General features: G+C 33.0%; 1 protein-coding gene across 3 annotated transcripts in view; it reads left to right on the top strand.

Moving 5' to 3' along the window:
* SkpA (S-phase kinase associated protein 1 SKP1-related A) overlaps nucleotides 1-15620 on the top strand; it is a 53994-nt gene extending 38374 nt beyond the window's left edge. For 2 of the 3 annotated variants that reach the window (XM_090394647.1, XM_090394645.1), the window contains one exon: nucleotides 13620-15620. In XM_090394647.1, the coding sequence (XP_090250773.1) occupies nucleotides 13687-14175 (489 nt within the window). In that variant the 5' untranslated portion in view covers nucleotides 13620-13686 and the 3' untranslated portion in view covers nucleotides 14176-15620. Of the gene's footprint in view, nucleotides 1-9236; nucleotides 9273-13619 lie in introns of all 3 variants that reach the window. The other variant, XM_090394646.1, reaches the window with a different exon arrangement.
* The last annotated feature ends 1793 nt before the right edge of the window (nucleotides 15621-17413 follow it).

Genomic DNA, 17413 nt, shown 5'->3' with positions numbered 1-17413 from the left:
AAAGTGTCATGACTGCAATAGTTACTTTCAGATATTTGAGTTCCTTTTCTCTGTTTATGTATAAAATATCTTAAACTAAATATCCCAAAGGGCGCAGTTAAAATACAAATACTAGTAGGGATACTACGGGAACAATAACTCAAATTGGTAGAAATTTTGGTGATGTCTTGAAAGTAGAAGTTAGAAGAATATAGACGAAGGCAATTTGTAAGACAAACAAAATCGTAAGATAGGGACATAACAGTATTATTGAATGCAAGGGGGAAGTTTGAGTTCTTTCTTGAGAGAGATCAGATAGAACTAAGTTTTGGTAGAATTTAAGTTCACAAGGTTGTCCTTATCCCACTGGGATATAGCTAGGAGATCTGAGTTCAGGTCCCTGGTCATGGTAGATCTTGAGGGTTCTAATACTTGAGCACTACAAGGTTTGTCAAAATGGAATTGGATGAACAATGGTACGTTGTGCCCTTCATTTGAAAAAGGCCTAAGTTCGATCCTCATTGTGAGAAGAGGAATCTATATGGGCAATTTTCAATTAAAGATGAGTTAGCTTGTCTCATGCAGAGGTAGCAGGGGTTCTTCTCTTAGAAATTCAGGTTTTTAATCCTGAATACAAATTGACCTTGAGAACACATGCAGTTTGCAAACAAATGCTAGTGGTTGCTGGCAGTAGATGGTGCTGTATGTAGATAATGGTTATAGCAGTTCTCTATAGCTAGTGAATTAAATGGTGGAGACAGTTTGAAAGTAGAGGTCCTTCACCTCTACTGGGGTGTCATGTAATAATTTGTTTTCTACATCTGTAAAAGCCATGTTTCACTGAGTGTGTTGCACTCTCTACAAAGTGACTGACAAAATGTTGGAAGAATTAAATATTTTTAATCCTTGCTCAATGCCGTTTCACTCCAATTAAGCACCATCACTTAACAGGACATATTGAGCAAGACATAGTCTGTTTAATTTTGTGAGGTCATAATATTTGAACTGAAATACAGGAAGATTGATTTAATGTAAATCAGATAAAAGACAAAAGTGTGCATCATCTCCACTGTTATCTATATGGATCTCCAAGAAGAAAAGTGACATTAGTCCTGATATCAGATGTTAATTTCTGCTCTATTTTATGCAGATCATTTTATACTCTTAAAAGTATCAGTATCAAACTGGATCACATCAGTAACAAATTTGGCCTTCCAGACAATATGAAATAGTTCAGAACATGAAATACAGCTGCTGTATACAAGATGCTGTTCAAACCAGTTTTAATGTATGACTGAGTTAGAAATGAAGCAGTTGATCAAAGAGGAGTGACCACAGTTCTGGGAAAAATTGGGGGGGTGGGACAAACACATGGAATCAGTGGTACTCCTATTAAAAAGGAGTATGTTAGGAAAGAACTTGACATTACCTTTCGGGAATGAGTGAGTAGAAATCTTAACCATGTACACAGAATGTTAGAGAAAAGGTTAGCAAAAACAGGTCTTGAATATCAAGATTAAAAAGACCCAGAGGGACAAGATCTGGATGGATTGATGCAATTTAAAGTGCCTCAACAGCATCACATCAGGTCTGATAGACTAATTTTCAGAAATTTTTTTTAGAAACTTAATTCTATCATTATCTTTATATACTTGAGGTTATATCAGGAATTTGTTTCTTGGCACAAGAAACATCAAATGCAAATATCTTGATCTCTGTGGAGGAAAACTAACTTTAGTGCAGCAGTCTCTGACTTACAAACATTTGACTTATGCAAATTATAGTTAAAGGCTTAAACTAATGAATTATAAAATAAAATAATTAAATTAACCCTCTGTTATTTGCAAGCAATCTAACCGTCTTCTGCAAAGCAGATAACCCATTACAAGTGTTTTTCTTTCCTCAACCTTGCTTTCAATATGGTTATGCCATACTTTTATGGTCATCATGGATCCTTGTCTCATTGTTAAAAGTCCAAAGAGAAATAGATAAGTTAACCTGTTACTGAATTCTCAAGAGGAAAGCAGTCATTTCTTCATACTATTACAAAGGCTGATATATATTTTTTAATTTTTCTATTTTTTTATAAAATGTATATTGTATATTACTTTACATACTAAATAACTTGTTTAGTAATAATTTTTCATGTAGTACTACATTATCCTGTACACCCCTTGAGGGCATTGGCAGGGATTTGAATAATTTGTATGTGCATCCTATGAATAAACTGACAGAAATAACTTCTAAAATGTTAGTACATTACATGTACTGTAAATGCATAATAGGGTGAGATTAATGGGTCAGAGATTAAATCCTAGTTGCATGAAATGACTCTTATTAAAGAACACGCAAGTCCACAGTAATAACTTTTAATCAATAAATAAGGTACAGATATTTCATACTAAAACTAACAGTACATCTTCGGTGTTACAAACAGATAGGAATGGAATAAAAGTAACGAACATTCGGTGGATCACCTATTAAAATAAGTTGTTGTGAGCTAGGGAACGAAAAATTTCTATTTAAGATGATTGTTTTAATGATTACATAAAAACAAGTCTCCCAGATCTTTGAGAGAGCCAATCATTTCGATTTAAATTTGATTGGTGTCAAATAGCTTCAACTTTCTTTAAAGAGGCGTTCATATTTGAACCTGCAATTTATGAAGGAGAATAGCTTTATCTCCCTGGATATTATGGGTACTGGTAATACTATGTTGTGCTAGACCAGGCTTCTGAGGTTTGTTGTAATCAATATAATATTGATGTTCTTTAATTCTTTTTTCCATAGAACGGCCAGTTTGTCCAAAATAAGAAACATTGCATTCACATGGTATTTGGTAAGCACCAGCCACATATAGAGATGCCTTCTTTTGTAGAAGGCAATAAGGAAGAAATTTTGTTGATACATGGGAATCAATTGGTACTTTTTTAAAATTCTACCTATAGGTTCTGAGATTCCTGGAATGTAGGGGATTGGAACTCTGCAGACTGTTGAAGAAACCTTAGGTATTGGAACATAAGATTCTATTATCTGTTGGATTTGATTAGGGTGGTAATTATTAGATTCCTATCTGTTTGTAATGCTGAAGATGTACTATTAGTTTTAGTATGAAATATTTGTACCTTTATTTATTAAGAATTATTACTGTGGACTTTAATAATTATACTATGCCACAGATACCTCTAAAAAATAAGAATCATCCTTCACAGGGAAGACTTTACTAAGCAAACAGGAACACTTGTAAAACTATAGATTTTACAAGGCAAACTTCAAGCATGGATTGCTTTCCTCAAAAAATGTGATACAAAAATTATTCCTACATTTGCTAGGTTTAAAGAAACAATTTGGTCTCCTGGAGCCCATTCTATTTACATTTGTGCAAGTTTCTCCTTAATTCATAACCAACTTCGTACTGCCAAAAAAGAACTAGTTTCTAATATTAAGTCTATTTTGGATCTCGAAGAAATTTCAACTGTTCTTGATGAATTACTAGATATTGTTCTTTATCAAAACAATCTAACCTGTTCTCACAAAAGAAATTTTCAGGCTTATGCAAAAATATAATTCTTTATATTGCAAGCAAAAGAAACTTAACCTCTGACATCACTTCTACTAATAAATGGATTATTAACATTCCCAATCTCCCTTTATCTGATGCCGAAACCAGTGCTTTAGCAAAAGGCCTTGATTTTGCAGTTATTCCTACTCATTCCCTATCTTGTATTTTACATAATATAGAACACAATCTATTTGAACTTTCTAGCAACGATGCTAATAACTTCATTTTGAAGTTGCAACTTTGTTATTTAAAAGCAAATTACCTCCATGCAGTTTATCAAATGCTGAAATCAAAGGGCTAACTTTAAGAAGAAATATCTATTTCTAAGGCCGATAAAGGAAAGTCTCTTATAATCATAAATAAGACTGAGACAAAAGTATCCACTCTTTTAGAAGACAGCTCTACCTACAAAGAGATCACAAATAATCCTTCAAATTAAACAAATTACTTGATGAGATCACCAGTTGGGACCCAAATTTTGTGGATAAATTTCGAACCTACTTTGGAAGAACTCCCTGTCTATATGGTCTCCCAAAAATCCATACAGAAGGCCTATTCAGTACGACCAATCATGAATTGCATTGATTCTCCTACTTATTGAATTGAGAAAGTCTTGTCTCGTTCTTTAAGTACTCACTGGACATTCCAGATCCTACATAAAAAAATAAATAAATAAAAAAAAAAAATAGAGGATCTAAAAATCAAAGTGAGTTGCTAGTCAGTTTCGACATTGTAATTGTATCTCTGTTTACCAATATTCCATTAGCCGACACAATCAAATTATTATATGAAAATTACCCTCCAGATATTGCAAAGATTTTTGAATTTGTTATCTATTCAGGTTATTTTAGTTGGAAAAACAAGTTGAGGGTAATTAAAAATAGTTAGCCAAAGGTGGAGGGAGACAAAGGGCTACCCATGGCAGCCCTTTGTCTCCACATTTGGCTAACTCTTTTTTGAAACAATTCGAAAAGACTATGCTTTCATCCATTCACCCTCAGCCATGTTTTTGCCATTTGGTCTCATACTGAAGATGACCTTTCTACAACAGATAAATAGCCTTCACCATCGTATCTAATTCATCATGGAAAAGGAAAATTCTGGTACTTTTACCATTTCTGGACATCCTGTTTACTCGAACTTGTTCTGGTACCTTATCTACAAGCCTCTTTTGAAAACCCATATTTACTGACAGATATATTCATAAAAAGTCTGCTCACCACACATCTCAAATTTGGCATTCTTGAATCTCTAATTAATAGAGCACATAGTTTGCTCTTCTCCAGAAATCTTACAAGAACTTTCCATTATTAAAAAGTTAATGGAATCTAATAATTACTATCCTAATCAAATCCAACAGATAATTGAATCTTATGTTCCAATACCTAAAGGTTTCTTCAACAGTCTGAGTTCCAATCCCCTACATTCCAGTAATCTCAGAACCTATAGGTAGAACTTTAAAAAAGTACCAATTGATTCCCACATATTCCTATCAACAAAATTTCTTCCTTATTGCCTTCTACAAAAGATAAATTGTCATCTCTATCTTTGGCTGACTTTACCAAATAATGAATGAGATGTTCTTATTTTGGACAAACTGGCCATTCTGTTGAAAAAAGAAAGACCATCAATATTATATTGATTACAACAAACCTCAAGTCTGGTCTAGCACAATACAATATTACCACTACCCATAATATCCAGTGGGATAAAGCTATTCTCCTTCATAGATGCAGGTTCAAATATGAACGCCTCTTTAAAGAAAGTTGTGAAGCTATTTTACACTTACCGAATGTAAATAGAAATTGTTTCTCTCTCTCAAAGATCTGGGAGACTAATTTTATGTAATCATTAAAATAGCCAATTCTGTTATCTTAAATAGAAATTTCTTTCATTTCCTAGCTTGCGACAGTCTATTTTAATAGATGATCCACCGAATGTTCATTACTTGTATTCCATTCCCAGAACTGGTGCTAGGGTCTTTGGCACCTGCATGCAATTTCTCTCTAAGCACCCCTGTAACGATCTGGGCGTGTGGTTCTTTCACAATAATAAAAATTTAAATTATTTGAAATTTCTTAAATTTTGACAGAGCAGCCACACTTTGGTTAGCTAAATGTAACGAACCAGGGGTGTTGACTAGACAGGATAATCGTTAAAAACCCAAATATTCAAAAAATTCTTAAAAGTTGATGCAAATTTTGACAAAGCCAATTCACTTTAATCATTGAATAGAATGATACAGGGATTATATTCAGGCCTTCTCACCAACCCAAATCGCTAACAAAATTAAAATGGATTTTAATTAAAGTTAAAATTTATTTGAACTAAAGTTTAAAAAATTCTTTCATTTTACAAGTTAGTAACTTCTTAGTAACTTGTAAAAATTTTTATAAGTGGAACTATCTTTTAGGAAAATAAAAAAACTCAAGATAGATGGGAAAATAAAGGAATGCAGAAATAATTAGAACATTTATTATAAGTATTCAAAAAATAACATCTTTACAGAATAAGAAATAATTAAATTACATAAATATACTTTTAATTTTTTAAATTAAAATTTCAGGGTTTTTGATTTCATTCACAAAATTAGAAATAATGGTCTTAATGTCTAATTCTGCATGTATATCATTTTCAGTAGCTATTAACTCCAAACTAACAAGCCTTTTATGCGACATACTTGCTCTTAAGTAGGTTTTAATCAATTTCAACTTGGAAAAGGAAAGGAACGTTCACCACGAGCTGATGCTCGTAGTCAAATTGTAGTGTCTTCTTTGGTCGTCTAACTTCCGTACCAGTTTTAAATTCTTATTCTCCATCCACCACTTTTAGAACTTCTTTAAAATTTGTATCTGATCGATACTCTTAAGAATATTTTTAAGTTTTTGACAGATTGTAAAGCAAGTGTAATGTTCATATTTTTGTCTTGAAGCATTTTACTCACAGGTTTATTCTGTTAAGTAAATCATGCCAAGTTGTATGAGAGCAAATAAATTTGCAGTGCTTTATTTTAGCACAATGTTTGTGCTTCATACTGAGTTTCTTAAAATTTTCATTATTTAAAGTTTCAAAAAGTGCATAGTAAATTTCTTCTAACTGATATCATAGAAGGTGGATTGCATTAATTTTACTTTCCCATGTTTTTCATGGCTGTTTCAATTTTAAATTTTTTACAAACTTTAAAAGGATTGCCCAATCCTTTGTAAGAGAATGAAAAGAAATTGTATATATCTTGAATAATTGCAAAGAAACTAATTGTATCTGCATTCACTTTGGCTGCATCGTTAATGATTAAATTTAGAGTATGAGCAGCAAATGGCACGTAGAAAGCTCGGATTTTTGTTCAAAAGGAAATTTTAGTCCATATTTTTTTCTCGTTCATATTTGCTGCATTGTCATACCCTTGACTTTGCATGTCTTCAATAGGGATGTTCCATATTTCCAGTTGTTCCATTATTGTTACACATAAACTATGTCCTGTGGAATCTGATATCTACAAAACCTAAAGTTTTTCCTGATCTTGACAATTCCATTGTCACAGGAAACAAAGCGAATAATGGTCATTTGTTCCATTTTACTTGCATCAAGTGTGCAGTCTAAAATTATGGAATAATTAGATTTTCGAATTGATAATAAAATTGTATCCCTGATTGCGTTACTTAGTTTCCAATATTTCCTTTTGTCTGTCTTTACTCGAATAGTGTTCTCTATTGTTTCATTGTAGGACCTTTTCAACATGATTTTTCCATAACGAATCAAACTTCGCAAACAGTTAGACTGATTTTAAAAAAATTGCTATTAATCCTTTCATATAATTTATCAGATGATCTGCAAAAAACTAAAGTTTGGCTACCAAGAAATTTTATTTCAATCAAGCGTTCTAAAACACTCGTCCAATGTTTCTTTTCCATTTCATACATGCTTTAGTCTGGCAATCAATAGTAGTTTTATTAAATTTTTATCAAGTTCCTTCCATTTTAAGAAATTTTTCATGTGACTTAAACTAGTCTCATGTCTATGTAAAGTTGTACTTACATTTCTCCAATTGTTATAACCTTCTACAAGACCACTTGATTCAGTAGGTGCAAAATGTTTGCAACAAAAGCAAAAAACAGAACTTAAAGTTTCCGAATAAATGAGCCATGTTCTTGGCACGAGCTCCCTGTTTTCAGTTTTTCTATTATAATACGCATATCCAAATTTACAACCTATGTATCTGTGGGATATATTATATTTTTCTTTTGAACAGGCCCCATTTCAATTAAAAGAACTTGTAATTTTTCATCAATATTTCCCCATTCACCTGGATCTTCTAAATTTACAGACTAACAATGTATTAGTTTAGTGGTCAACTACAACTGAATTTCTTCTGTTTTTCACTTAAATCGTGTGTATTATTATCTTGTTCAGTTTCAATAATACTTTCATGAAAACTGGATGATGTGCATGGTTCTTCAACTCTGATTTCTGATGTATAGAGTTGGTTACAATCTGCATCAGAATATTTTAACAAATTTATTAAGAGCCCCAGTTTGTTTCTTAATATCTGCTTCTTTTGCAGCATGACACTTACGATTTTCTGCACCGAATAACTTTTTTTAAATTTTTGATTCCATTTCTATTTTATACCCACAAATTATTACACAACATGACAGATGAAATAATAGTCGCCACTGCACTACTGTCAGTAGCCTACTGAGATGCGTACCTCATGATTGGTTAACTAGCAACAAATGATTTGTACAAAAATTTGTTTCTGCGCATAAACTGTTCATTGTTTCACTTTGGATAGATTGCAGTAGACACAACATTCTGCAGGCAAGCATTTAGCCTGCTCTAGCTGCAAATTTTAAACAGCTGGCTGATCAAAGAGGTGGCAATATACAATTTTTTAATTCTTATTTGGTGTATCTGGCCTTATTTATTTTAATATTGATCATTCTAAGAATTTTTTGTTTCTATGATAAAAATTTTTTTCCTAAAAATAAACTTATTGACCATGCCCTGGCAATGCCCCCCCTTCGTGGCGGTGCTTGCATGCCCGCTTCCACCAGCCCTGTCCATTCCTATCTGTTTAACACTGGAGATGTACTATTAGTTTTAGTATGAAATATCTGTACCTTATTTATTAAAAGTTATTACTGTGGACTTATTAGTTCTTTAATAATTATACTATGCCACAGGTACCTCTAAAAAAATAATAAAGTAACTCTCACATAAGACGGGGACTACTTTTAGTTTCACTTAATTGTGCACTTGAAATTTCAAGGCTCTTAACTAACCTTAGTTCTAACATTTTAAGTCACACAAAAAGCATCCTTAAAATATCATTGTCAACATACCAAAAGCAGTTCGGCTATTGGCATGTTACTAACACTCAGTTTTTGCTTGCTCTTTCATTATCTCAATGGAAGAATAAACCCCTAAGGATTACAGTATACTGCTGCTCAGAAAAAATGCACTTTCTATATTCTTAATTCCATAACCCACATAGATCCATGTGGACATTTTATCTTCATTAGTTTGAGTTAATCAACAGAGAATATTATTGAAATCATTATACCAAGTTGTTACATTAGTCTTAATGAAAAGCTGCAGACAACCTTTTGTTGAATTAACATAATCTTGGTAGTTTTTTGTTGTTGGACACATTTCTGATCAAAAGGAAACATTTTTATGTATTTTTTATTTTCAGTGGCTTTCAGCATTCCCTTCATCAAAAGAAGCTTTGGTAAGGTATTATATACATGCAAATATTTATTTGCTCATGCTTGAATAATGTAAGAAATCAATTAGTCAACTATGATTTGATTGTATAGTATATGCTAGTGAGAGTTGTTACTAGCACAACATTTGCAATTCAGTCAATTGAACATGCTTTTTTAATGTCTTGACTATTTTTGTCAGCAGTAGATAATTTGATCAAACTGCATGCCATTTCATTTGATTAGTGTCACAGCAGACTGAGGCATTCAGACTCGTGATCACTTTTGTGAGGTACATGAAAGAAACCCACAGGTATCATCATACAAATAGCTTTTATCTTATAACACTTGTTCATGCTAGTGAATACTTGCATTGCCAAAATGTTATAATAACACCTAATTTAGATCTATAATTCAAGGAAATACTTCTAAAAATCTAAAACAATGTAGGAATTGATGCACTGATTAGTTTGTTATTGATTGTTCATTATTCAAAACCATTGCTTGATTAAACAGTGATTTTGAAAACTTCTTGACTTCATGAAAGATGGAGAAAAAATTAACTCTGATGCACTAGTATTGCATTCTTCTGCAGAAGAATGCAATGTCTTTCGACATTTACGCCACTTGAAAATATGATCTTAAGCTAGACTTGGGTATGTATTGTTCTTTTTAGTAGTTACAGTGTGCTTACATGTCAAATTCCTGCCATGTACCCTCAAGGGGTGTACAGGATATGAAAGTACTATATGAAAAATTTACATTACTAACTTCCTATCTACAATTTTCCTCCAAATCAGTGTTACTTGTCAAGACTCCAACAATATCAGATCTTATATTTCTATCATTTAAGGCACTTTGTACCATATCAATCCACCTATATCTTGGTCTTCTTCCGGGTCGTTTTCCTACCAACCTGGCAGAGAAAACTTGTTTTGCTGATCTTTCCTTGCCAATTCTGTTTAAGTGACCATACCACCTGAGATTAGCTCTGCTAAGGCATTCCTGGATGCTGACATTGTCGTTCTTTCCTAATATCCTCGTTTTTAATATATTGCCATTGATACCATCTGTTCATGCTTCTAATCTTTCTCAGGACTCTCATATCTGCAGTATCTAGTGGTCAGGTGTTTTACTTCTGATGCAGCTCTCAGATCCATAAGTTAAAACTGGTTTGAACACTGTCTTGTATATAGTGTTCCGACTAATTTCTCTCTTATTCCATATGAATTTATTCAATTGACTTCCTACCATACATTGTTGATTCTGTTGTCTATTTCCATATTTAATTTACCATCTTCACTAAAAATCGTGCCTAAGTAGCTGAAATGTTTTACTTGTTCCACAGGTTCTCCGTTCACAAGGCACTTGACTTTTTCAACGATTCTGCATATTTTCATTGTCTGTCTTTTTATTGATGACCTTCATACCATAACTACCACAACAGTTATTCGATTTAGTCGGGAATCTTGCAGACTTGTGGCGCATTTATTTAGAAGTATAACATCGTCCACATAAAGCAAAAAGCTGAGCTTAACATCTCTAATATACGGTTTAAAACCACATTTCCTTCATAATGTGATTCATATAGATAATGAATAGCACAGGGGATAATGTACATCCCTTGTCTCACATCAGATTTAACATTAAACCATTTTCCTGTACTTCAATTCTAATTGCTGACTTTTAACTCAAATAAAGATTAAGTATTGCTTCATATAATACCCCATTGACACCATATAACTGTAGTGTATTGAATACATTCTCTCTTGGCACCTTGTCATATGCCTTTTCCAGATCGACAAAACTTAAATACAGATCTTTGTTATATTCCCATGATTTCTCAACTATTTGTCATAAAGTGAAGATCTGATCCTGACAGTCTCTATTTACTGAATCCAGCTTGTTCTTCACCAAGCTTTTCTTCCACAATTCTTCTCAACCTTTTCTCAAGTATACTTGCATAAATCTTACCAGGAACACTCAGTAGAGAAATACCTCCTGTAATTCTCACATTCAGTTTTATTTCCTTTTTTATATATGGTACTATGAGAGCTCCAATCATCAGGAATTCATCCCTCTGTCCAGGCCTTCTGAACTATGCAGTGCAGCCACTGTAAGACTTATAAAACCATACTTCAGCATATCTGGTCAAATATCATCTTCTACTGCTGCCTTTCCCCATTTTAAGCCTTTGGCCTTTCTCCTTCAAGTATGTATTCATGACTATATGCCTGAGTATTTTTTATCAATGTGCTATCACTGCTCGTTTCATTTAGCAATTTTTCAAAGTAATTACTTCATACTTCGAGGATATCTTTTTCTCCCGTTTTCATGTTGCCTTTATCAGCTCTAACTCCTTTTTACAGTGCTCTTGCTTCCATTTCTGAGCTTCAACAACCTCCAGAATATTTTTCCACCTTCTTGATATTTATTTTCTGGGTTCTTGTAAAGTCCTCCCATGACTTTTGTTTAGCAAGTTTTACAGTGTTTAGCTTTCTTACATTTGTGTTTGTATTCTCTAAGAGCATAAGCTGACCTATTTGCCAGGAACTTTTGATATGCTTTCTTCTTTGCCTTCACTGCCTCCTTAGCTTCCTGTGTCCACCATGGAGTTCTGATTTTTCTATCCTTGCAGACAACTTTACCACATGCCTCTCTGACTGACTCAATTAGGGTTTTCTTGAAACCTTGATACTGAATCTCAAAGGTTTGGTTCTTGTTCTCTAACTCTTTGATTTTTTTCTTCAATATTCTTTGTGTATTTTAGTCTATAGTTCATATCTTAGAGCTGCTCAACTTTTATTTGCTTTAGAACTTTCTTGCATGTTATTCTTTTCGATATGAAATTCAATTTTATCCTGCTCAAGACTAAATAGTGACCACTTCCAATTTCAAATCCTCTGTACACTCTGGTGTCCTGCACCAGGGAGAAAACATCACTATAAACAATAACATAGTCAATGAGACTTTTCTTATTCCTTGCCTCATTCTCTCCATATGAATTTGTGCACATTTTTATGTTGGAACATAGTGTTAGTAATAACCAGTCCATGTCCTGAGCAGAAATCCAACAGATATTTGTCATTATTATTAGCTTTGCTCTTTTCTCCAAAGTTTCCCAAAATATTTTTGTATATCTGACAATCATTTCCTACTCTGCTATTTAGATCTCCAACAAGGACCAAAGAAGATCTCGCCAGTTTGTCTTTTTTTTTGTTTCGGTCAGCCCTATTATGTCGATCTGGTACTTATCTAATTCCTGAGCTAGCTCCATTTCTTTTTAACCATTCAGGCTTCTTATGTTGATAGTACTGATCTTCAACTCTTGTTATGTTGAGTTAGGATGAGTTTTCAGATTTGTTGCAATAGTCGACTTTTTGCTGTTTGCCCTGCTTTTCTGCAAAAACAATGGGGCCTTATTTAGCCAGGGAAACCTCTAGATGGAATTGTACCATTTTGTATTTTGGTTTAATCCAATAAGAATAAAATTTGGTCAGCTAAATCCCAAATTGCCAGCCCATCCTTGTTCGTTCAGTATCCAGGTAGATACTCAACAAGGTGCACCTGGAGAATGAGGATTTGACATCAGGTCAGAAGACCTGGTTGGTTCTCTGCATTCCTTTAAAGGCTATGTGGAGGTCTCCTCTCAATTATACAGCTTTGACCCTTGAGCACCTCTCTGCTTTCATACATCAGTGAATTCCTACAAAAGAAATTGGTGTTCTTAGCTGAACTGCATACATGCAGTTTATGCTGCAAGTTCTTAAGCTTTTAAGGTTTAAGAACTTGTAGTAATGGAAGGTGAAAATTGTTATTTTTAGGTTTCATTTAAAGGGCTTTATTTTAGTGATGAGACTATACTGACAATTGGATATAAAAAAAATTTTTCTTATAAGGAGGAAAAATTATCCAATTTTCACCATAAGGAACTGACATTAATGCTGTCAGCAGAATTTGCTAATATTTCTTTTGTCATGTTCTAACTTCAAGTTCTTAATTGTTTTTGGTCAGTTTGTTAACAGTCAGTCAACTCTCACCATAATAAGCTTGACAGTTTCTTGGTCAGACTTACAACATAAATGCCATTCTAAAAGAAAATCATTATAAAAAAAAAATTTTCATAAACTATTCCTTTAGTCATTAAGTTTTTCATGTGGTGAAGGAAATGATTATATCAAAATGAAACAAATGCATTAAGTTTAAGGATCTTCAAGTTAATTTAGGTAACATACCCAAATACTATATTTAAAAGTAAGAAAAGTTGGCTGAAATTGGTTGGGATTTTTGATGCATTATATGCATGATCTTATATAAATTAAAATTCCTTAATGTCTTAACATAAAAATTTATCAAATTTATTTTGCTTGCAGACGAAAAACATCTTTGAACTGGCCTTAAATTTCTGAGGGTGATTTTAATTTCCATAGTTTCTTCAAAATGCCTAATATTAAGCTTCAGAGTTCAGATGGAGAAATATTTGAAGTTGATGTTGAAATTGCTAAAGCATCAGTCACTATCAAAACAATGTTGGAAGATCTTGGAATGGATGATGATGAAGAAGAGGTTGTTCCACTGCCTAATGTGAATTCTGCCATTCTCAAGAAAGTAATACAGTGGGCAACCTACCATAAAGATGATCCTCCACCTCCTGAAGATGATGAAAATAAAGAGAAGAGAACAGATGACATAAGCTCATGGGATGCAGATTTTTTAAAAGTAGATCAGGGAACTCTTTTTGAGCTTATCTTGGCTGCCAACTATTTGGATATTAAAGGACTTCTGGATGTTACATGCAAAACTGTTGCAAATATGATTAAAGGAAAGACACCAGAAGAAATACGCAAGACATTTAACATCAAAAATGATTTCACCCCAAGTGAGGAAGAACAGGTGAGAAAGGAAAATGAATGGTGTGAAGAGAAATAGTGTTCTACACAATGGTCACTGTTAATTCATTTGTCTAATTGCTGTTTGCTTTTGCAAATTTCATCTTGTGCAGATGATACTGTATTTAAATTGGTTTTCTCTTAGATTTAGATCCTTTAGATTTAAATGAAGCATTAGCATTACATTACATTGTTATGTGCATTTATTACTTGTGGGATTTCTTAGTAATTACCACATTCCTGTTTTAAAGACAATTCAATTTTGTCCCATTGTTATTTTTCAACTGATTGTCATATCTCATATGAGATGTATACCCTATAAGGTCATGATGTTGCCAGAACACTATGTAGCCAAACTTCTTGGACATCTTGTTTAATATTAGTCTATACCAAAATTAGTTCTTCACTGTTTAAAGGATAGTTCTGATGTCATTTAACTGAAATTATGTACATTAAAAGCAATAGTTTCTACATCAGCAGTTTTTCATTATTAAAATGTGTGCATGTATTGCATTTCTTTTCTCTTTTTTGGCAGCATGGTTTCCCTGAAATATATACAAGTTAAATAAGATATTAAGATAAAATTTTAATGAGAAATATAAATTGGGAAAAATGTAACTTTTAGCAATAGCATGGTGAGTTTCCAAAATGAATTATATAGGAAATACTTTCTGAATTCAGAGAATCTCATTCTAATTCTATTTTTGTCTCTTGTAAAAATACATAAACAATCTGTCAGCAAGCAGATAGCATATTGCCATGCAAACCTTTGTAACATTCTAAGACCATATAAAATTATTGAAACAAAGTTAACAGTGAGATTGAATATTACTTCATTTTGTTTTTGACATAATCTGTAGATGCTGAAGATTAGGCTGTAATAATGAATATAATATTTTTGAAAATAGTATTAAATGCTCAAGGTTTTATTGCTTTTACTCATTGAGAAAGTTGGCCAGAATATAAGTATTTTGATTGTTTTTCTAGAAATGTTTCATGTAATAAGTGATTACATTCAATTTAATATAATAAAACAGTTTTATTTTAATAAAAGTGCATATTCAATGTTTGACACAGCATTCGTAAGACTAAAATGAAACTAAATTTTTTCTCATAATTTATATTATGATAGTCATTTAAGTGATATTAAATGGGTCAATTTTTAAGTTTAATGTAATTATTTAATTTTTTGAATTTAAGTTTAATGTAAATAAACATTTCCAGTTTTAAATCTAAATGTTTTTAATGAGCAGCTGCTACTTTTATTTTTTTTCATAATTGTATATTATACTTTGCATATCTGATTTTAATGTAGAAGAATACCATTCAAGGAATGTTTAACCTATTAGTGTCTTTTTACACAGATGCTTAACCTTTTTATTTTAATGTAAACAATTTTTAAAGCATGTAAATTTAGGAGTTTAACATAATGAGTTCAACTTCACTGTATTTAAATATAAAAAATAAAGTGATTATCATATGTTAGTGTATGAGGTGAATCTACTTTTTTCCCTAGTGAAATTATTCTTTATTGACATGAATAATGGCAATTATACAGCAAGTGTTGAATAAACGACTTTCTACATATCTCTTCTAGTCATTTAAGCATCCATAGTTCAGTGAAGATGCCATTGTCAGAAATATCTGTTACAATCTCGTTTAAGATGGGAAGAACCTTTTATAAGGGCTTTTTGACTGAAGATGTTATCTCTGTACAGAGGTAATGGGGTGTTCTAGTCTAAATAGAATATGATTAAGACTAACTTTACCTGTACCCTTAATGGCTTCAGTTAACTCCAAACTGACCAAGTCAGAACCCATGGCATAAGGCTACTACACTTCTTCCATAAATGTATTATCTGTTAATTGCATTTATTCAAGATCAGTTGCCTTTTGTGGGAATAAAAATATTCCTTACTATGAATCCTTTCCCAAGATATCCAAGGATTCATTAAAGGAGACATCCCTTTAGTCACTCATACTTAAATGCCTCCATCTCTCCTCGAGTGTATTCACTGAAGATGCACTCATTTGCCAGTAGCCCATTTTCCCTTCCCCCCATAAGAATCTTGACCACACACAATCCTTGATCATCTTCTGGGGATGAGCCCTTGAGTTGTATCTTTGCTTGCCATAAGTTGTGAAATCTCATATCTACTGTAATATTCTTGGGGCTTCCACAGGCTCCTGAGCACATCCCCTAGGTGGCAGCTGGGAGAAAACCCTGACTACCATCCGTTGTATATCAGGGCAGCTCTGAATATATTGAATAAAGAGCCATGGACCAATGGTTTTGGGACTGGCGATCCCATATGAAAATATTGCCATTCCCTAACCTGCACTTAGCCAGTGTGGTGAATTTATGGCCTAACCTTCCAAGATGAATCGGACAGAAATAAAATGGCCCTCATTCCACATAGGCCAGATTGTTACTACCTATGGCAGCAGGCAGTTAAACATGAAGGCAGAAGGTGCTAAGAATCCCTGGGTGACCAGATCATGCTGCCATTGGAAACTAGACCTTGAAACATTAAACCATAGGACTGAGCAGTGAAGCACAGCTAACTGAAGAGCTACACCAACTAAAATGGGACACTTTGACTGTGCAAAGCCAGGCGTAATGGTGAAGAAATTCTTAGATTAAAAAATGGAGACATAGAAGCCAAGATAAGGAAAGAATCAGTAGAGTTGGATTCTTGATCAACAAAAAACTAAACATAATAGAATTTGACAGTGTATCTGGTCGAATAGCAAGTATTGTTCAAATCTCAAAGATGCACTCTTAAGATTGTCCAAGTCCATGCACCAACAATAAGTCATACTGGTAAAGAAATTGAAGCCTTCTATCATGATTTATTCCAACTCTACAATAAAGGAAAACATCATTTCAGAATTGTAATGGGAAACTTTAATGCTAGAATTGGTATTCAACATTCAGATAACAGCTCAATGGGAAATTTTGGATATGGCATGAGAGATGAGAGGAGCAAGGTTAATAGAATTTGCAGAAAAAGAACCTGTATATCATGAATCCCTTTTTCAAGAAAAAAAACATAGAAAGTGGACATGGAAAAAACCAGTGAAATTGACTTTATCTGCAGCAATAAGAAAAACATCTTTCAAGACTGCTCTGTTATAAACACCTTCAACATTGGAAGTGACCATCGTATGGGATGCAGTAAAATCCAAATAAACTGCCAAAAAGATGTTTCTGAGATCAAAGCAAAACAGATGTGCACAAACTCTACATTAAAAAAAATATATTCCAACATGAACTA

The sequence above is a fragment of the Typopeltis vanoorti genome, chromosome 6, assembly GCF_054136105.1.
Source record: "Typopeltis vanoorti isolate ZY-2024b chromosome 6, IOZ_Tvanoo_1.0, whole genome shotgun sequence".
NCBI lineage: Eukaryota > Metazoa > Arthropoda > Arachnida > Uropygi > Thelyphonidae > Typopeltis > Typopeltis vanoorti.
Note: the sequence above shows the minus strand (reverse complement) of the source record. Positions and strands in the feature narration are given on the sequence as shown.